Source organism: Theropithecus gelada, chromosome 6, assembly GCF_003255815.1.
Source record: "Theropithecus gelada isolate Dixy chromosome 6, Tgel_1.0, whole genome shotgun sequence".
In the NCBI taxonomy this organism is placed as follows: Eukaryota; Metazoa; Chordata; class Mammalia; order Primates; family Cercopithecidae; genus Theropithecus; species Theropithecus gelada.
Genome location: NC_037673.1, coordinates 174,323,240 through 174,344,365, shown reverse-complemented (window position 1 = coordinate 174,344,365; position 21,126 = coordinate 174,323,240). Strand labels below are relative to the sequence as shown.

The 21,126-nt window shown below is 54.8% G+C and overlaps 2 protein-coding genes across 3 annotated transcripts in view; both read left to right on the top strand.

The window, feature by feature from the left end:
• COL23A1 (collagen type XXIII alpha 1 chain) overlaps positions 1–6,436 on the top strand; it is a 358,464-nt gene extending 352,028 nt beyond the window's left edge. The window contains exons 26-29 of the mRNA XM_025388238.1: positions 2,055–2,108; positions 2,321–2,407; positions 4,868–4,906; positions 5,371–6,436. Coding sequence (XP_025244023.1) covers positions 2,055–2,108; positions 2,321–2,407; positions 4,868–4,906; positions 5,371–5,373 — 183 coding nt within the window. The 3' untranslated portion in view covers positions 5,374–6,436. The remainder of the gene's footprint in view (positions 1–2,054; positions 2,109–2,320; positions 2,408–4,867; positions 4,907–5,370) is intronic.
• A 5,002-nt stretch (positions 6,437–11,438) lies between these two features.
• PHYKPL (5-phosphohydroxy-L-lysine phospho-lyase) overlaps positions 11,439–21,126 on the top strand; it is a 26,668-nt gene continuing 16,980 nt past the window's right edge. Inside the window, exons 1-6 of one of the 2 annotated variants that reach the window (XM_025387127.1) lie at positions 11,439–11,782; positions 12,730–12,848; positions 14,468–14,627; positions 19,416–19,490; positions 20,119–20,206; positions 20,284–20,400. In XM_025387127.1, the coding sequence (XP_025242912.1) occupies positions 11,724–11,782; positions 12,730–12,848; positions 14,468–14,627; positions 19,416–19,490; positions 20,119–20,206; positions 20,284–20,400 (618 nt within the window). In that variant the 5' untranslated portion in view covers positions 11,439–11,723. Of the gene's footprint in view, positions 12,590–12,729; positions 12,849–14,467; positions 14,628–19,415; positions 19,491–20,118; positions 20,207–20,283; positions 20,401–21,126 lie in introns of both variants that reach the window. The other variant, XM_025387128.1, reaches the window with a different exon arrangement.

Genomic DNA, 21,126 nt, shown 5'->3' with positions numbered 1-21,126 from the left:
ACCCGGGAGGTGGAGCTTGCAGTGAGCTGAGATCCCGCCACTGCACTCCAGCCTGGGCGACAGAGCGAGACTCCGTCTCAAAAAAAAAAAAAAAAAAAAAAAAGAGAACATTACCTGGGAGAGCAACTGGAGGAGGGAAAGGAAGAGCTGTAGCTTGTGTTTCTGACTGGGAGGGCTGGGATCCATTGATGGGAAGGGAGGGGAGAGGACAATGCTGAACCAACTGCAGGCTCTGGGCCCAGTTGGGGATAGAGCTAAAGAGACTCCATACCACCATGAATGTGACTATAGCTGCCTTCTAGGAGGCCTGGTGCTCAGGGTGGCATCTCAAAGCCATGCCCACCCTGCTCTACCTGGCAAATGCCAGGCCCCTCCTCAACCCCAGCAGGCCCAGCTGTAATAAGGACTGTGCTCAGAAACTCCCTTTGACCCCCTACCTGTGATAGAACAGCCCTTCCCCCCAGAGTCCCACCACCCCTGTTTCAACCTCTGTCACTGAGCGTTGACTGTCATCAGCACTCTCTTGCTTGCCCCGTTACACATGAACAAGGGAGCATGTCGAATCCAATTCTCTTTTTTTTTTTTTTTTTTTTTTTGAGACGGAGTCTCGCTCTGTCGCCAGGCTGGAATGCAGTGGCCGGATCTCAGCTCACTGCAAGCTCCACCTCCCGGGTTTATGCCATTCTCCTGCCTCAGCCTCCCGAGTAGCTGGGATTACAGGCGCCCGCCACCTCGCCCGGCTAGTTTTTTTGTATTTTTTAGTAGAGACGGGGTTTCACCGTGTTAGCCAGGATGGTCTCGATCTGCTGACCTCGTGATCCGCCCGTCTCGGCCTCCCAAAGTGCTGGGATTACAGGCTTGAGCCACCGCACCCGGCCCTAATTCTCTTTTTAAAATTGTTTTCTTTTTCTTTTTTTCTTTTTTTCTTTTTTTCTTTTTTTCTTTTTTTTTTTGGAGATGGAGTCTCACTCTGTCACCCAGGCTGGAGTGCAGTGGTATGATCTTGGCTCACTGCAACTTCTACCTCCCGGGTTCAAGCGATTCTCCTGCCTCAACCTCCCAAGTAGCGGGGACTACAGGTACACGCTGCCAGGCCGCTAATTCTTTGTATTTTAGTAGAGATGGGATTTCACTGTGTTGCCCAGGCCGGTCTCGAACTCCTGAGCTCAGGCAATCTGCCCGCCTCGGCTTCCCAAAGTGCTGGGATTACAGGCAGGAGCCACCATGCCTGGCCTCTTTGCTTTTTGAGACGGAGTCCTGCTCTGTCGCCCAGGCCAGAGTACAGTAGCATGATCTTGGCTCACTGCAACCTCCCCCTCTCAGGTTCAGGCAATTCTCCTGCCTCAGTCTCCCAAGTAGCTGGGATTACAGGCACACACCACCACACTCAGCTAATTTTTGTATTTTTTAGTAGAGATGGGGGTTTGCCATGTTGGCCAGGATGGGTCTCAAACTCCTGACCTCAGGTGATCTGCCCACCTCGACCTCCCAAAGTGCTGGGATTACAGGTGTGAGCCACCACGCCCAGCCATGATGAATCCAATTCTCTGCCCCTAGTGTCCAACCAACAGCCCAATTCCTAGTGGATGTTTAACCACCTTGGTTGGGTGGATGGACAGATAGATGGATGGACAGATAGATGAATGGACAGATGGCTGTTGAACCAAGGGCACAGAACAGAGGTCACCATTTCTCATCCCATCAGACAGCGACGTGACTTCCATGGTTTCCAGGGTCTCTGTCCCCAGCCAAGCCTAGACCAGCGCCAGCTGCCTCTGTGATGTGAGAGAAAGCCCCTTGCCAGCAGCTCTGCCTGAGTGTTGGTGTCCAGGGACTACTTTGGAGCAAGCCCAGCTGGCATCCTAAATGCATGCTCTTCCTACATCAGCCTTGTACCCAGCAGTGTATCACTACAGCTGGGGCTGGGCCGGCGTGTGTCACGAATATGCAGGGGGGTAGTGGGCGTGTGGATGGGAGAGGAACGGAGATGAGCCGGTAACAGAGGTGCAAACCTCCAGTTTATTTTCGGGTTTAGCCTCTAATCCTTTTGTCAGGGTTTTCCTGGACCCCGAGGAGAGAAAGGTGATCGGAGCGAGCGTGGAGAGAAGGTGAGGGCAGCTGGATGGGAACTGGGGCAGGAGGAAAGGGGGAAGGAGGCAGGTGGGAGTGGAGGCTCAGGTGAAGCAGGCAGAGAACTCGGGCTGGGCAGGTGGGCGGGAGGCAGGGGGAGGCTGACCCCAGGCGCGTCTCTCGGAGAGGTATTGGAGGTTCCTGAGCCTGGCAGCAGATGGCCAATACCACCATCTCCCCTCCTGCACAGGGAGAGCGAGGGGTCCCCGGCCGGAAAGGAGTGAAGGGCCAGAAGGGCGAGCCGGGACCACCGGGCCTGGACCAGCCGTGTCCTGTGGTAGGTGTCGGAGGAGGGCCCTGCCCCTAGGTCTTTTTGGCCTCCAACCATGGTCAGACCAACACCTTCCCTGTCCTCAGAGCTCAGCTGCAAGTCCCAGAGGCCCCACTGGTCACGCACCAACCTTGCTCACTGTCAGGGCCACTGCTGCTGCTACTGCCATCACCAGGTTTCCCCTTGCTCTGGTCCTAACCACCCCCAACCATGGGCGTGGCTCAGGGAACCCAGCCCCTCTAGAGATGGAAGCCCAGCCCCTCATTGTTCAGCCCCAGGACAGGCCTGGCTTGAGTAGGAGCCCATTGTGGGCCATCTTGGGCTGGAGATGGACAGGGTCTAGACAAGGAGTGGAGGGGCTTTACCTGGAGTCGTCAGCACCATCAGCGGTGCCCTGGGAGGGGCTGGGCCCTGAGGAGGGAACCAAAGTCAGCACAGGCACACTGCTGCTGGGGACGGAGGCAGTGAGTTCCCAGCCCCCCGCTCTGGCTGCCTGGGGTCAGAGTCGGGGTCTGACTCGCACTGGTCTTGAGGCCAAGTTGGGCTGAAACTCAGCTTCCCCAAGCATAGACGGTGGGACCCCTCTGACCTCTCTTGCTGGCTGTCCCTCCCCTTCCTTCATCCTTCCCAGAAGAGTCTTTCTGGGCTGGGGCAGCACCTCCCTCTTCCCCGCATCCCCTCTGCCTGCCCCCACACCCTTCCCTTACCTCCTTCCCTGCTCTCTCAGTGGCCCGTGGTAGCCCACCAGCCCCAGTGTCCAGTGCCTGAAACAACCACAATTCAAAAGTCAGTTCCCTTTATTTCTTTCCGGAGACAGAGTCTCAATCTGTCGCCCAGGCTGGAGTGCAGTGGTGCGATCATGGCTCACTGCAGCCTCAATCTCCCATGCTCAAGTGATCCTCCTGCCTCAGCTTCCTGAGTAGCCAAAACTACAGGCATGCAGCACCATGCCCAGCTAATTTTTAATTTTTGTAGAACTGGGGTCTTGCAATGTTGTCCAGGCTGGTCTTGAATTCCTGGGCTCAAGCGATTGCCCCACCTTGGCCTCCCAGAGTGCTGGGACGATAGGTGTGAGCCACTGTGCCCTGCCTAGTTCCCTTTTTCTAGAAAGTAGGGAGGGTTTACATGTCACACTCTTCCAGTGGCGCTCAGAAAAGACAGGAAAAACAAACCAGCTGGGTTTTCATACTAAAAGTGGACAGATACTCCTACCTGGCCACTCCAGCCACGGGAATGGGGAGGGGGCCTTCCGCGGGGATGTGTGCAGGCCAGCCTCAACCTCCAGTGGTGCCAGAGTTAGAGACCCCCTCCCAGACCTCTGGCCTCTGTTCCTCAGTGTCCTCATCCCTGCAGTGGGGGGTACCCCTCCCCTTGGACAGTTTTGAGAAGTCAGAAAAGGACTTGAAGAGGAAAGTGCAGGGACAGCAGGGGCAGGGTGGCCCAGCCCTGCAGCTCCAGCCCCTGGCCCAGGACTCCCCTCCAAGTCAGTAAGCCCCTGTCTCCTTTGAAACAGGAGAATCCCACCTGCGGAGGCCGGAGAGGGGCACCAGGCTGGCGGGGCCCTGCGAGGGGCAATGGGCCATGCCCTGCGGTAGGCGGTCTGGCCTGCTGTGTGCCGTGTGCCGTGTGCTGTGTGGGTCTTTGGGGCAGCCAGGGCCCCGGCCTTCCTCGCTTTTGCCTTCCTTTCCATTCTGCCCTCCTCCTTACCTTCCCTTTGGTCCCCAGCCTGGTCCCCTGGTGTACACATGAGAATATTCCAGGGGATGCCCAGGGTCTGAGGCTCATGCCTGTGCTTTGGAACAGAATGACATGTTTTGTGCCTTGGTGTCCCTGATGAGTTAGCCTTTATTCCTCTCCAGTTTCCCCACCCTTCAGGCTGCCTGAGGAAACCCAGACCCTGCTTATGTCTGGCTGCTAAGTGGGCACCACAGGTGCCACTAGACAGCCCCACCCCCCGCCCAGCCCCAACCCCCAACAGCCTGAGCCTGCCCTGTGCAGGGCCAGCACAGGCTGAAGCAGGATGCCAACTCCTGGGCCATCCTTAAAACCTTCCAGGAGCCACTCCTGCCCAAGGCCTGAAAGCTCGCAGGCCCCAGGGTGAGGAGCCAGAGTCACTGTCACATCAGGCAGGAAGCCACACAGCTCTTGGCAGGACCCAGGCCAGCCTGTGCATGCCTGGCACAATGCCCTTCCCTTCCTAGTGCCCTCCTGTTCCTGCCCACTGCACAGCAGTCCCCACAGAGCACAGAGGGAACACAGGACAAGCTCAGTCAGAGGCCGTCATGTCCTCAGGACCCCACTACCTGGGTGGACAGAGGAGGCATTGTGGCCCTGCCTCAGTGGGGCCCAGCAGCCTCACCTGGCAGCTCCCTGACCTTACCTCCCTACAGACCAGGGGGGGGTACGTGGGGTGTAGAGGAGCTCCCCAGGCCCCATCCCTATCACTGAAACCTTCTTCCTTTCCAGGGCCCCGATGGGCTGCCTGTGCCTGGCTGCTGGCATAAGGTACCTTGCAGGGAAGAGTCTCCAGGGCAGGCTCGGGAGGCAGGGGAGGGTGGCGGAATGGGGAGGGCCCTGGAGCCTGGGTGCTGTCACTCAAACCTCTGGGTGCCTGTGGCTTCCCGCACAGTGACTGAAGAGCCAAGTTCCCCATCGTGACCCTGGTTTTGACTCTCCCGTCTTGCAGCTGAGGCGTGGGACTGTGGTCCTAGGTGATGGTGTACAACCCACCCTGTGGGTCACATGGACTCAACTGACACCTGGCCCAGGCAGAGCAAAGCCATCAGTGCCTCCTGGGACATTGTCCAAATAGGCCCACGGAGAGGGAGTGGTGGGGAGGGAAGAGAGGAGGGGTCTGCACCTGTTCCCGAGGAAATGAGCAGGATGGGGGATGCCAGAGCAAGGTGGCCTGGATGGGGGCGGGACCTCTCGGGCTCCTCATCACCTTCAGTCTCTTCCTCCTCTTCCAGTGACCCACAGGCCCAGCTCACACCTGTACAGATCTGTGTGGACATTTTTAATTTTTGTAAAAACAAAACAGTAATATATTGATCTTTTTTCACGGAATGCGCTACCTGTGGCCTTTTAACATTCGAGAGTGTGCCCACCCAGCCCCAGAGCCACTGGCGTGTGAAGCTGCTGGAAAGGGGACAGGCCAGACCCGGGAGATGTATACCTGAGGGGCACCCTCGGGCCTGGGCTTTCCCAGGAAGGAGATGACGGTAGAAGCACCTGGCTCGGGCAAGGCTAGAACGATGCTACATTGGGCCTTCAGTCACTTGATCAGCAGAGAGACTCTGAGCTGTGTAAGAACCTGCCCCCAAACACTCTGGAGTCCCTGGGACACCCCCTATCCAAGAAGACCCAGGGGTGGAACAGCGGCTGCTGCTCCCGGCCTCACCAGCCTCCAAACTCAACCACAACCAGCTGCCTCTACAGTTGGACAAGACTTGGCCCCTGGACAAGACTCGCCCAGCACTTGCAGCTGGGCCCGGGGAGCAGTGAGTGAAAATCCCCCAAGAGGGTCTAGCTCCTACTGCATTCAGTCGGCCTCAGGAGGCCAGCCTGCCCTGAGAACACATGTCCTCTGGCCCAAAGTAGTGGCTGAGCTGTGATCGCTGTGATGTGGACCCAGCTCCAGGGGCAGAGTGTCGGGGATGGAGGGGCCCAGACTGGACTGACTGCTCCTTCCTGTGTCTGTTTCCATATCACCCAGAGAGAGACGAGATGGGACATGGCCTGGCCCAGGGAGGCAGGCCTCCCACTCAGAGTCTGGGTCTCACTGGCCCCAGGTCTGTCACCCAGAACTCTGGCCAAAAATGGCTCTCTAGGTGGGCTGTGCAGGCAAAGCAAACCTCAGGCTGGTTCGCAGCTGTCCTGAGCAAAGGGCCTGCCACCAGACCCACCCACGCTCTGACGAGAGGCATTTCCACCTCCAGCAAGTGTTCCCAGCAACCAGCTCCATCCTGGCTGCTTGCCTTCCATTTCTGTGTAGATGGAGATCACTGTGTGTAATAAACCACAAGTGTGTGTCTGGGTGTGCCTGTCCTTGCGGACTGTCCCTGGGGCACCTCTGGCTGTGGTTTCATCCTGGCCACTGATGGGTGGGGAGGGAAAAGGGGACTCTCCCTGAGTAAGAGCCATCCCAGAAACCAAAGGAGGAAGTTCAGGGTCAGGGCAAAGATGGGATTTGGAGTTCGGAAGACAGATTCATCGCCTGGTCCTGCCACACATCAGCTGAGTCTTCTAGCAAGTCACTACCTGTCAAACTGAGCCCCTGTGTGCTCCTCTATTGCGGTTACCAGACTGCTGCATAACAAATCTCTTCAAAGCTTATTGCCTTAAAACAATGGTCATTTTGGCCAGATACAGCAGCTCATGCTTTTAATCCCAATACTTTGGGAGGGCAAGATGGGAGAATCACTTGAGCCCAGGAGTTCGAGACCGGGCTGGCAGCATAGTGAAACTCCATCTCTACCAAAAGTAAAGAATTAACGCTGGTAGGCTGGGTTAATGTATGCCTGTGGTCCTAGCTGCTGGGCAGGCTGAAGCGAGAGAACTGCCTGAGCCCAGAAGTTAAAGATCAGCCTGAGCAACGTAGAGAAATTCCTCTCTTTAAAAAAAAAAAAAATTTCAATTTCTCATGTACAGTCTGTGGTTAATGAGCTCAGTGTGGGTGCTTCTCACTCAAACTCTCACATGGTGGTTGCTGCTGGCTATAGCAGGGACCTCAGATGGCAAATACTTATTTGTGGCCTCTCCATGTGACCCAGGCTGCCTCCCACATGGTGGCTGGATTCCAAAAGTGACTGTCCCAGGTCAGCCAGTTGGAAGCTGTGTCACCTTTTAGGGCCAAGTCTCAGAAGTCACGTGGTGTCACTTTCTGAAAGACTGGAGGGAGGAGAATTAGACCCCACCTCTCCACGGGAAAGTGTCAACATCATATTTCAAGGAGAAAATGTGGAATTGTAGATCTTGTTGCAGCCCCCTCTGAAAAAATGCAAAGTGCCACCTCAGCTGTGAAATGACAGGGCACTGCTTAGCACTCAGATTGTGGTTCTGTGAGGATCCAGTGCAGAGTATGCGAAGAATGTAGGGTGTGTCCCTCACCCAGAAGCACACTGGGTTCTGATTTTCATCTCTCCTGACTCCAAGGCTGCTGAGCAAGGGCCACAGTCCTGCAAAGTGTTCCCACTTCTCACCACAGCTGGTCCCTATAACAACCCTAAGAGAGAGACCCTCTTACAGATGACAAAACCAAGCAAACCCAGGGTGGCCTAGACCAGAAGGGCCATGGGCTAGGTGTGGTGGCTCACGCCTGTAATCCCAGCACTTCAGGAGGCTGAGGCGGGCGGATCACCTGAGGTCGGGAGTTCGAGACCAGCCCGACCAACATGGAAAAACCCCGTCTCTACTAAAAACACGAAATTAGGCGGGCGTGGTGGCACATGCCTGTAATCCCAGCTACTCAGGAGGCTGAGGCAGAAGAATCGCTTGAAACCGGGAGGCAGAGGTGTAGTGAGCTGAGATCGCACCATTGCCCTCCAGCCTGGGCAACAAGAGCAAAACTCCGTCTCAAAAAAAAAAAAAAAAGAAGGGCCTGCAGTGATGGTGTCTCTGACAGTGCTGGTGCATTGCACTGACGGTGTCTGAGTCTCCAAGGACTGAGGCCTAGGGCAGGCCACAGTATGGGCGGTCCCCCTCAGACTTCTGTGACATGGCCTTGCTAAGCAGAAGAGGCTCGGCCACACACTGGCTAAGGAGGGAGGGATATATCCAGTCCCCTCCTCTGTCTCCCTAAGGAACTGGCAATAAGTGGCAGGCCACATCACTCAGCCAGTTGTCTGAGTCAACAGGGAAACCAGTAGTAGGAGAAGGAAGAGAAACACAGTGGGGCTGTGATGATGGATGGAGGTCACTGGGTGTCCACGCCTCCTCTGGAGTTCCAGCGTAACCTCACCATCTGCATGCTACACTTCACAGTTCCCTCCTCCCTCCATCCAGGAACCTCACTTGATCCCCTCGCCAGCCCTGCGAAGCCCAGGGCTTGTGTGATAGGTGTCGCTATTTCCATTTTACATAGGGAAAAACTGAGGCTCAGAGAGGGTAATCACCTGGCCAAGGATGCACAGCCAGGACATAGTGGCAGGCTTGGGACTGCACCTAGGCTCTTGGGTTTGTCCTCTAATTCGTCCTCCCGAAGCTTGTCTGGCAGAGCATAGAATCTGATAGGCAGCTCCATGAGGCTGGGTGGTTGGCAGGTAGATCCTTGTGGGGGTAGAAGCCATGTGTTCCCCTACTTCCCCAGTCTTCTGAGGGGGTGTTTCCTGCTCCTTTGGGCAGGATGGGGCATTTTTGGCTCACTGCTGCCCCCTTGCGGTCTCATACCTTGTATCCTAATGCCTGTAAACTTGTCAGCTGCAAGCTTAAACATTTAGAGTCTGCTGAGTCCTCAAAGCTCCCAGGGTGAGCACAGAGGCGGTAGAGGAATCAATGATTTGTTCGAGGTTCCAGCTGAGACACTGAGGAGCACCCTGCTTCACAGCTGAGCCTCAAGGGCTGGGGGGCCTCAGGCCTCCTGCCAAGAAAGGCAGTAGAGCCTCAAAGTACCCCTTTCTGGAAGAGAGAGAAGTACATTTACTGAGTCCTGCTGTGTCCCATGACAGCTAAACTAACCACAAGGATAACTATCCCTTTTTATAGCTGAATCTGAAGTGGACTTACCCAGGTCTCTCTCCTCCTGGTCCCTAGGAGACCACTAGAAATACATGGGATGCTTTTGGTCATCACAATGATTGCAGGACACCCTGGCATTCAGGGGGCAGGGCCAGGGATAGCAAACACCTAAAATGAAAGGACCAGCCTACCCAATGACAAATCATCTCAACAAGAATGCTGGTGCCAACCCTGCTGAGAAACGCCATGCCCTGGGTTCAAATCCTGGCTCAGCCACTTCCATCCCCTACCCTCTTGGTCTCCAACATTGCCTAGAGGGCCAGGCATGAGATAAAGGACAGATGATTGCTTGCCACAGGGCCAGAGTCAAGGAGTGGGCTTTTCTGAGCAGGAAGAAGGTGAGGCCTCCTGGTGCTGTCCTGTGCCATGCTATAAGATACTCCTGGCCCAGGAAATGGCTCAGCCTGGTCTGACCTCCAACTGTATCACCTCTTGACCCAGGAGCAGGTGAGATGTTAGCTGGGCCCAGCTACAGCCTTCTCACCCTCTGCCTTAAAGTAGGAAAAGCCCCTGAGCCAACCTGATTTCTCTGAGCTGCACGGGGCCACAGTTGTGGCTGGAGTTTGAGCTGCAAGACAGGGCTGAAAGGTGGACCCCAATAGGACTCACACACACACACACACTACTTTAAAAGCTGGAACTGCAGGGCATGGAGGCATCACAGGTCTCTCTACTAATGAGGAGGAGCCAATCCACTAAGAAAACAGTGACCACGGTCCCACTCACACAGGGTCTGTGAGGCCTTGATCCTCAGAAACGAAGTACAGGCTGGGCATGGTGGCGTGCACCTGTAGTAGCAGGTACTTGGGAGGCTGAGATGGGAGGATCACATGAGCCCAGGGAGGTAGAGATTGCAATACTGCACTCCAGCCTGAACAACAGAGTGAGACCCTGTTTAAAAAAAAAAAAAAATACAGACCACAAGCAGTTAACCTCTCAGTTAATTTGGGAAGAATGTTTTCCAAAAATCATGTAAAATATTCAATTCAACTTTACAGTTAAAAATAAGAAACTCCGGCTGGGCGCGGTGGCTCAAGCCTGTAATCCCAGCACTTTGGGAGGCCGAGACGGGTGGATCACGAGGTCAGGAGATCGAGACCATCCTGGCTAACACGGTGAAACCCCGTCTCTACTAAAAAATACAAAAAACTAGCCAGGCAAGGTGGCGGGCACCTGTAGTCCCAGCTACTCGGGAGGCTGAGGCAGGAGAATGGCGGGAACCCAGGATGAAAAAGTCCTGTTGCATGGACGGTGGTGATGGTTGCACAACGATGTGAATGTACTTTTGCCACTGAACTGTATGGTTAAAACGGTAAATTTTGTTATGTATGTTTTACACAATAAAGAAAAAAGGAACTCCAGATGTTCTTTAATAAATGCCTTAAGTGGCCGGGCGCGGTGGCTCACGCCTGTAATCCCAGCACTTTGGGAGGCCAAGGCAGGCGGATCACCTGAGGTCAGGAGTTCAGTAAAATTTAAAAAATAAATAAATTCCTTAAGCATCTTACAACCGTATTGGGAAGAGAAGAAATGAGCAATGAGGGAGTGAAGCAGAGGCCTGGGAATCATGAAGATGTGGACAGAAAAGGAGAGACAATCAGGAGCCTCCCCTGCCCCAGCCCACACCGGCTGCAGTCCCAGGCCCGTGTTCCAGGGTTCTTCAAGGTAGAAAGCTCCAGTGCCCCACCCCAGGAGGGGGCTTCTCTCACATCCCAGCCCCTTGGGACGCTTTTTCTTCACTCCCTGGGCTGGGAGTCAAGACGTCCTCAGTAGGAGTCCAGCCTCTGCAGCCTTGCTGCGTGTCTGACAACAAAACCCTTTCCCTTTCTGGGCTTCAGAGTCATGCACATGTACCACAAGGAGGCTTCCCAACCTCTCTTCTTGCCCAAACACCGCATGATTCTCTTAGCGTTGATATAGCTCGTCCAGTTCACCCTGCCTGGATTCTAGAAGGAACCATGGTGCCCTGAAGGTCAAGCCCACGGTGATCTCCTCGGTCAGCCCCAGAAGGGACCCTGGGCTCTCCTTCTGCCCTTCCTGCTGCCCCCTCACGGGGCTGGGAGAACCTAGGACCTGCTTCTCCCACCCTGAGGCCCCTACTGTGTACCAGGCCCCGGGTGAACTACCAGTCACATACTCGCACTCAGGCCTCACAGCTGATCCCATTTTATGCACAAGCTGACTCAAAGACTGAGTCCGGCCCCAGGAGGCGTGCAGTAGCTCCGAGCCCCGCCTAGGCCCCAGGAGCAGGGGCGGGGGCGTCCGGGACCCTTTCCCGGAAGGGAAGCCGCGGGAGGCTGCAGGACGAGGCCTGCGGCGCGTCCCGGAACCAGAGACTGGGCAGCGCTCGAGTTCCTGCGCGGGACTCTGCCAAGGCACGACCACGGGCCAGAAGGCTGCCAGCCTCAGTGGGCAAGCGAAGAATCAACCACCGCTACACGGGCGCTTGGGGGCGGGGCCCGAGCGCGAACCCGAGCCCCAAATCCCGACACAGGCAGGGGCGGGGCCCGGGGCGGGGCCTTGGAGGACCAGCCCGCGCGGCGACGTCTCCGAGTGGCGTCTCGACAACCACTGACAGCCACCCGCCATGGCCGCAGACCGGCGCTCGAAGGCCGACACCCTGGCCCTGAGGCAGCGGCTCATCAGGTACGCGGGCGTGCGGCGGCTGGCGCGGGGTTGCGCGGGGTGGCACGCGCACGCACGACGCACGCACGCACGACGCACGCGTCTCCCACTAGGAGGCCGCCGCTCTCCAGCCCGTGCGACCCCGGACCCGGCCACAGGGGAGTTTCGCAGGGCCGGGAAGGCGGCGGCGCTGGGCCGTCCCGGTGGGTGGTCTCCGGGGGCTCCTCCCCGACAGCGCCGTCTCCAGGCCGCCCCGTTCGGGAGACGGCCCCGCCGTCACCGCTGTCCAGTCTGTGGCAGCCTCGCTTGGCAGCCTTTACCCCGGAAAAGACCTTCACCCTGGCACCTAGGAGGACCTCCCCCAGGGTGGCCCGTCAGCCGCACGCGGGCCTGTCTCCAGAGTGACCTGGGAGGGGGCTGGAAGCGCAGACGAAGGGGGAGTCGGGGGAGTCGGTTCACAGGCAGCATACTTGACCTGTGAGGGGCCCTCGGTGGGAAGGTGGGTGAGGTAGCCTCCCACTGGAGCTTAGGGCTGGCACCCAGCGAGGGGCAGCAGGACCACGTGGCTGGCAAGGAGCGTTTAGGGCTGAGAGCCAGCCACCTAATGTTGGTGCCCTGCCCCATCCCAAGGAGGACACGCAGCCCGGAGCCCCGTGGGCCGGGGCAGCCACCTTTTCTCAGGATCCAGGAGACTGACGTGACCACATGCAGAAATGAGCCAGGAGGACACAGAGACTTAAAATGCTTTAAGAAACAATTCTAAGTTTCCGCAACTTGGTACCCCATCTGCTTCCTCCTTTACAGCCACCTGTGGAGTGAGGAGACAAGGCAGGGAAGCAGCACCTTGCCCTTCAAGCTTTCGTTTTTTTCCCCAGAAACTGGGAAGGGGTGGGCGGGGGCCTGTGATGAGTGGACTTCACCCTTTCGGTCTTCAGACACGGCTGTCCACTCTTTGCCTGTCCCCACAGCTCTTCCTGCAGACTCTTTTTTCCCGAGGATCCTGTTAAGATTGTCCGGGCCCAAGGGCAGTACATGTACGATGAACAAGGGGCAGAATACATCGACTGCATCAACAATGTGGCTCACGGTCAGTATCACACCTCAGGTTGGCAGGGCAGGAGAGGAGGCCAAGGCTGTGAGCCTGGTCCCAAGATGACCTGAGATTGCCTGAGATTACCGAGAGGTGTGGAGAACCTGGGTTGAGTTGAGGCACCATCAATATGCAGAGGAGGCTCAGCCTTTGCAATATAGCTGTGGAATTCTGCAGTCTGGAGCTGTGCGAAACCAGGCAGGAGTCAGCAATCTAGGTCTGTGGGTCTAGTTCCACTTGGGACTGATGATGAGCTCACAGAGTGGCAGATGGCCCAGCTGTGACCAGCGGCGTAGCACAGTGCTGGCCAAGTGCTGGGGTCCAGGCGGCGCTTCAGCCTCACTGGCCATCTCAGGTGCTGGGCAAGGGAGCCGAAGCAGGAATTCAGTCCTCCTGATGAGGCTGCCAGAGCTGACGGAAAGAAAGGGAGTCTGAGACTCAGCAGGGACATGGAAGATTAATAAAGTCGAGATTAAAAAAAAAAAAAAAAGAGAGAGACTCTAGTCTTAGATTGCTTGGGCTCAAATCCCCTACTTCCTAACTTTGTGATCTCAGGCAAGTTACTTAATTCTCTGTGCCACCGTTTGCTTACCTGCAAAAGACATAATGCTACTAGGTAGCCACTTGAAGGTATTAGGAGAATTCAATGTGTTAATGTATGTAGCTTGCTCTGAATGTGCCTGGCACATGGTGAGCTCTCAGTACATACTCACTGTTACTATCCTTGGCCTTTGGCAGTCAAGATTACCACCAGCCCCCTTGGCTGGTGAAGTGAAAAAGTTGACAGTCACTCCCTACCCCACCTTCGTCATGCAAGCCTCAAAAGGCCTTACAGCCTGGGCAACATAATGAGACCTTGTCTCTATAAAAAAACTTAAACATTAGCTAGGCCTGGTGACTGGTGTCTTAGTCCCACCTACTCAGGAGGTTGAGGTGGGAGGATCACTTGAGCCCAGGAGTTTGAGGCTGCAGTGAATGCCATGAGCACACCACTACACTCCAGCCTGGGTGACAGCGTAAGGTCCTATCTCAAAACAAAAAAAAAAGGCCTCCTTAAAGACATGGGCTTTCTAGGCCAGGCGCAGTGGCTCACGCCTGTAATCCCAGCACTTTGGGAGGCCAAGGCGGGCTTGCTGACCTCGAGGTCAGGAGATGGAGACCATCCTGGCTAACACAGTGAAACCCCATCTCTACTAAAAATACAAAAAATTAGCCGGGCGTGGTGGCGGGCGCCTGTAGTCTCAGCTACTCGGGAGGCTGAGGCAGGAGAATGGCATGAACCCAGGAGGTGGAGCTTGCAGTGAGCCGAGATCACACCACTGCACTCCAGCCTGGGCGACAGAGCGAGACTCTCAAAAAAAAAAAAAAGACATGGGCTTTCTAGACAGGGTTCTTCTGCTGAAGAACATTTCCTTCTGCCAGAATCTCAGGAACTCCTGGATCTGCCTTTCCAGAACTAGCTTCTCTCTCCCTGCTCTGCCTTCAGACTCCCCTCTTTCTACCTCTCTCTCTAGAACTGCGTCTCTTCTGGCTGGGTTTATAGCTTGGGGCTGGGGGAGGCCCAGTGGGACTGGCTGAGCGGAGCCAGCTGTGTGATGAAGGTGGCCTTCTTCCAGTCGGGCACTGCCACCCTGTCGTGGTCCGAGCAGCACATGAACAGAACCAGGTGCTCAACACCAACAGCCGGTACCTGCACGACAACATTGTGGACTATGCGCAGAGGCTGTCGGAGACCCTGCCAGAGCCGCTCTGTGTGTTCTATTTCCTGAATTCCGGGTAAGTGACTGTGGCCAGCCCCCGGGAAGAGGGTGAGATGATAACAAAGAGAGTTGCTCACATGGGCCCGGTGTAGTGTAGCCGACCGAGTGTGGACTCAGGGAGAGGCAGCCCCCATTGCACCAGGCTCCTGAGATTCCCAGCTCTAGGCCCTGATGCTTTTTCTGTTGGATCCAGTTTCCTTGTCTCTTACTGAAGGATGTTATTACTTCCTTTCTAGGATCATTGCTGGGGCTTAGTGAGGTAATACATTTCTTTATTTCTGCCTTATGGATACAGCCAAAACCCCTATCTGTGGGTTGCTCAGTAAGGAACAAAAACACCAAGTGATTCTTCAAAGAAATACAGAATTCCAAGGAGGGCTCTGGAGGAAGCGTACAGGGTATCATGAGGCCTAGAAATAGTGAGGGGACCTGACCTATTCTGGGGGTACAGGGAAACCTTCCCTGAGGAAGGGATGTTAAGCTAAGAGCTGACTGGGAGATAACTAGAAGAGGAGGAAGGAAGGGTGCTGCCACTGCATCAGAAGTCTCATCAAGGCCGGGCGCGATGGCTCATGCCTGTAATCCCAGCACTTCGTGAGATCGAGGTGGGCAGATCACCTGAGGTCAGGAGTTTGAGATCAGCCTGGCCAATGTGGTGAAACCCCATCTCTACTAAAAATACACAGAAATTAGCTGGGCGTGGTGATGGGTGCCTGTAATCCCAGCTACTCAGGAGGCTAAGGCAGGAGAATCGCTTAAATCTGGGAGGCGGAGCTTGCAGTGAGCCAAAATTGTGCCACTGCACTCCAGCCTGGGAGACAGAGTGAGGCTCTATCTCAAAAAAAAAAAAAAAATTAGTCTCGGCAAAACTCTTGTCAAAGTTGGTCACCACACACAACTGCCCATGCAAAGGTCCTGAAGCAGGAAAGGGTATGGTACCCAGCACACTTGAGGAACCGAAAGAAGTCCACTAAGGGAAAGCAGAGGCTGTGAGCTGTTGGGAGGGAAGCAGGGCCCATCACCTAGGGCCTTCTCCGCCAAGTGACTGTCTTTATCCTAAGAGCATTGGGAAGCCATCGGAGGCTTTAATCAGGAAATGATGTCTTACAGGGAACAGAGTGCAAGAGTGGACACTGTTAGGTGCCAGTTCAGTGGCCAGGTGAAAGGTTATGGTAGCTCACACTATCAGCAGTGGAGACAAACAGGCAGGTGATTACAGCGTATCTGGGAGAGAACATTCCAACGAATCGTAGGTGGTGGCGTTGAATTATAGTAATGATTATTGTTGCCATTCACATAGTACAGTCATCTCTGCCCCCCAGATAATATCTAGGAAGTGGAATTCACCATCTTCATTTTGCAGATGGGGTAATAGCAATTCAAAGAAAGGAACTTGAGCCCAGACATTTCCCATGTCAAGAGCTGGAGCCTCTGGAAACAGCAGGGAGCTGGTGCTTCCTCAGTGGTGGTGGAGGAGGGGCATTCTTATGCCACCAGCTTTATTCTGTGTGGATTCCAGTGACTTCCATGTTGCCAAATCCAAAGCAGTCTCTTTGCTGCCTCGTCTTACTCTGTCCCGGCAGTAATTGACAGTTACCGCTCTCCAGAAGTGCTGTCTCCTCTTGCTTCCAGGGCGCTGTGCTCTCCTGTTTTCTGCCCGTTTCTCTAGCCACTCCTTCCCTGTCGTCTTTGCTGGTTCCTCCTCTGTTCCTTGGGGCTGGTCTTGGGCCACTTTTCTCTGAGCCCTCTCCTCAGGTGATCTCTTCCATTCTCTTGGTATTAAATAGCATCCATGTGCTGGTGACTCGCAAATTTTTTTGAGCCCAGACATTTTGCATATGTTCCAACTTGAGGTTCTAACTGCGCCTGTGACATCTGACAAACATCTCCAGCTTCATGTGTCCACAAGGCAAGAAAGGGTTGACTGGACCGTGGTACTGTTCTCCCTAACCTGCCCAAGAAGACTGTCCCCACTCACCCCTGCTCATCTTGCCTTGTAAAGGGCATCACCACCTATATCTGCTTAAGGCAGAAACCACATGCCCCCCAGTCCTGCATCAATCCTGCCTCCTCCATCTCCATGATGCCTCTTAACTCCCTCCACCTCTCCATCTCCATGGTCACCACCTGCTCTCACCTGGCATCCTCCTCCTTGGTCTTCTCACTTCCACTTTTATTCTTGTCGACTCCATTAGACACAGCCAGAGGCCACCTCTTAAAATGGGAGCTGACTCATGTTCCTTTTCTCATTAAAACTCTTCAGTGGCTTCACATGGCACTGAGAAGAAAACTCGGGCTCCTTCCCAGCCCTGTGCACCTGGCCCCTGCATGTCTCCCCGCTCCCTCTCCTACCCTGCCCTCCTTAGGCGCTGGCCTCCATCATCATCTCCTGGTTCCCTGAGCATACTGAGCTCTTTTCCCTCAGAAGGCCTTGGTGCGTGCTGCTCCATCTGTCTGGAAACTTCTCCCTCAGGACTCAGTACACGAGTTACCTCCACATAGACGCTTCCACTGACCCTCTATGTTGGTCTACTCTGGCTGCCATAAGAAAATAACAGAGACTGAGTGGCTTAAACAAGAGACATTTATTTTCTCACAGTCCTGGAGGCTGGAAGTCTAAGATCAAGGTGTTGTAGGGTTGGTTTCTTCTAAGGCCTCTCTCCTTGGCTTGGAGATGGCCCTGGTTGGTCTTCTGTGTGTAAGTGTCCCTGGTGTCTCTTTGTCCAGATTTCCTCTTATAAGAACACTGGTTAGATTGGATTAGGGGCCCCCTGACAGCCTCATTTTAACGGAATCACCTCTCTTATCTCCATATCTATTCACATACAGGCCATTCTGAGCTACTGGGGATTAGAGGTTCAACACACAAATTGGGGGTGGGGGGTGGCAGCTCAGCCCGTAAACATGCTCCCTCTGGCTTTCTCCCAGAGCATCCATCATAGCACTTAGAAAAAGGATCACTTTTTCTTTTTTGGCTTTTGTGGTGGTATATATATGTGTACACACATATATATATAAATAGACACACATATATACACATTCATTTTTATTCAGTTCCTGGCTCATAACTCCCACAGCCCTTGTTACACTCTTTTGTTACAACATTGGATGTCAGGCCTCAGGAGACAATCATTCTAACCTTCTCCTGCCTTCCTTTCACCTGCCCAAGGCGGGACTCTAATCTTCCCCACCTTTCTGATGGTGGGTCATAAAACTCTCATTCCAGAGAGGGTCCTACCCCATGTCCTGAGAGAAGGAATGCTGCTGTCATGAAGCTTCCATAAAAACTAAGGGGACTGGATTCAGAGAGCTTCCAGATAGCTGAACATACACAGGTTCCTGAAGGGTGGTGCGCCCAGGGCGGGCACGGGCAGCTCCATGCCCTTCCTTCATATCTCCCCCATGCATCTCTTCATCTGTATCTTTTATAGTATCCTTTATAACAAACCAGTAAATGTATTTCCCTTAGTTTTGTGAGCCACTGCAGCAAATTAATTGAACCTACAGAGGGAATTGTGGGAACCTCAACTTGAAGCCAGTCGGTCAGAAGTTCCAAAGGGGGGCTGGGTGCGGTGGCTCCCACCCGTAATCCCAGCACTTTGGGAAGCCGAGGCAGGAGAATTGGGAGTGTGAGACCAGCCTAGCCAACATGGTGAAAGCCCATCTCTACTAAAAATACAAAAAGTCAACTGGGCGTAGTGGTGGGCGCCTGTAATCCCAGCTACTCAGGAGGCTGAGGCAGGAGAATCCCATGAGCCTGGGAGGCAGAGGCTGCAATGAGTCAACATCAGCCGCTGCACTCTAGACCGGGCAACAGAGTGAGACTCTGTCTCAAAAAAAAAAAGTTCCAAAGGTGGCCACCACGGTGGCTCATGCCTATAATTCCAGTACTTTGAGGTTGAGGTGAGAGGAATGCTTGAGCCCCCAGTCTGGGCAATATAGTGAGACCCCATCTCTACAAAAAAAGAAAATTAGTTCCAGAGGCCGACTTGCTACTGGTGCCCAGGGGGCTGTGGGGCAGTCTTGGGCACTGAGCCCTCATGCTGTGGGATCTGATGCTGCCTCCACGTAGAGAGTGTTGGAATTGAACTGGAGGACACCCAGCTGGTGGTGCTGCAATCTGATTGCTTGCCTGCTAGCAGGGAGAAATCCTTACATATTTTTTGGAGTCACAGAAGTCTTCTGTGTTGATTGTTGTAGTGTGAAAGCAGAGGAAAAACAATGGTTTGAGTTTTTTCCAAACAAGTTTCATGACACATACGAGAATGTAAATTCCAGGAGAGCCAAGGCCGTGTGTGTTTTACCTTTTTTTTTTTTTTTTTTTTTTTTTTTTTTGAGGCAGAGTCTCACTGTCTCCCAGGCTGGAGTGCAGTGGCGTGATCTCAGCTCACTGCAAGCTCCGCCTCCCAGGTTCATGCCATTCTCCTGCCTCAGCCTCCTGAGTAGCTGGGACTACAGGCGCCCACCACCATGCCCCATTAGTTTTTTGTATTTTTAGCAGAGACGGGGTTTCACCCCAGGATGGTCTCGATCTCCTGACCTCGTGATCCGCCCACCTCGGCCTCCCAAAGTGCTGGGATTACAGGCTTGAGCCAACGCCCCTGGCCTGTTTTACCTACTCTTTTTGCCCCCAGCTTCTAGTACATACGAAGCATTTGATGTATACCAAACAAATAAGCAAGTGACTGACTAGTTGATGTCCTGAGAATCTTCTTGCTGCTGGAAGGGTCCTCTTGCCCTCAGCATTTCTCTCTGGGAAGCTCTCGGACCACTGTCTCAGTCATGCCCACCTTTTCGGTCATAGGTCAGAAGCCAATGACCTGGCCCTGAGGCTGGCTCGCCACTACACGGGACACCAGGACGTGGTGGTATTAGACCAGTAAGTGCAACTCACAGCCCTACCATTTCCAGAAGCCTGGCCCACAGGCTGCTTGGGGATCTGTGCGACTCACTCCGGGTGCCTTAGGCAGGGAGGATAAGGGGCCTGGGCTACTGAAGACAAGCGTGGCAGGCAGAGGACCAGGCCTGAGACCCCCCGGAGGCTCTGTCACCCTGGGCCACCATTCTGGGAAGGCAGCTCTGGGGAGCAGAGTGCGCTTTGTAAGGGAGTCAAAGGTGGTCCCACAACATTTTGCATGTTCAAACTGCCACAGCAGTAGCTCCCATGAATTGAGTGTGTGATGTGCACAAAGCTGAGGCTGACAGTATCAACACATTTAAGATTCATTATAAACCAGAAAGAGGAACTCCCACCCCATTTCACAGCAGAGAAAACAACCCCAAGAGGTTAAATGATGAGCTGCTGTCACATAGCCAGTCAGCAGTCTTGCAAGAAGTGTTGCTGACTCCAAAGCCTGTGCTCTTTCCCAAGTTCCCAAGAACCTGGGGGCTCTGTCAGGAAAGTTGGCCTCCCCTGTGTGTCTTCAAGGGTGGGGAGACCATGGTCAGACTGGGCCAGGGAGTAGGAGCTGCCCGGACCCGAGCCTACCCTCCCTTCTCCTCCCCAGTGCGTATCACGGCCACCTGAGCTCCCTGATTGACATCAGTCCCTACAAGTTCCGCAACCTGGATGGCCAGAAGGAGTGGGTCCACGTGGTATGCACTGCCCAACTCAACAACAGGTCGGTGCCCGTCCCCAAGCCCAGATAACGTGGCGCTGTCACTTCCCACAGGCACCTCTCCCAGACACCTACCGGGGCCCCTACCGGGAGGACCACCCCAACCCAGCTGTGGCCTATGCCAACGAGGTGAAACGTGTGGTCAGCAGTGCACAGGAGAAGGGCAGGAAGGTAACTATGTCCGCGCCTGTCCAATCCAGCAAACAGTTAATGTCACCTCCATTGTTGTCACCACCACTGTGCTAGATGCTGGGAACCCAGAGAGAAAACCAAACGAGGCCCTGCCCTCCAGGAATCGGGTAGGGGCAGTTCGGGCTCAGCAGAGAGTCTGAGTGCACTAGCATGGGCATGATAGGCAGCCAGAGCCTGAGCAGGCCTTGGGGAATGTCAGGGGGGTCCTTGGAGGAGGTGCTCCCTGACACAGTAGGGGTCAGCCACTCCAGGTGGGGTGGGGAGTAGCAGAGGAAGGGCGTCCCGACGGGTGGCTGAGGAACCGTGTGAATGTGTGGCCAGGAGCTGAGCCTGGAGAGGCAGGCAGGGTCCACATGCCAGAGGGCACCAGAACTAGGCTGAGCAGCTGCAGGTCTGCCCTGGAGGCCCCCGGGCACCACCAGAGTCTTAAGCGGGAGAGCGCTAAGCTCTGGGGCTGGCGCTGCTCTCCGACTCCAGGGCTATGTGGGGGATAGATCTGAATGGGGCAGCTTGAGGTCAGGTGACCACGAAGTGGCCAGTAGACCCCAAGTGAGCTGTGGGGAGGCCTGACAGGGGCAGTAGAGTGGAGATGGAGTGGAGGTGCAGACGTCGGAGAGAGAGGTGTGTTACCCACGGTGGCAACAGAGGGAAGACTGTTGGCGACAGGTGAGGGCTCTCTGAAGGCTTCACTGAAGGAGCGACAGA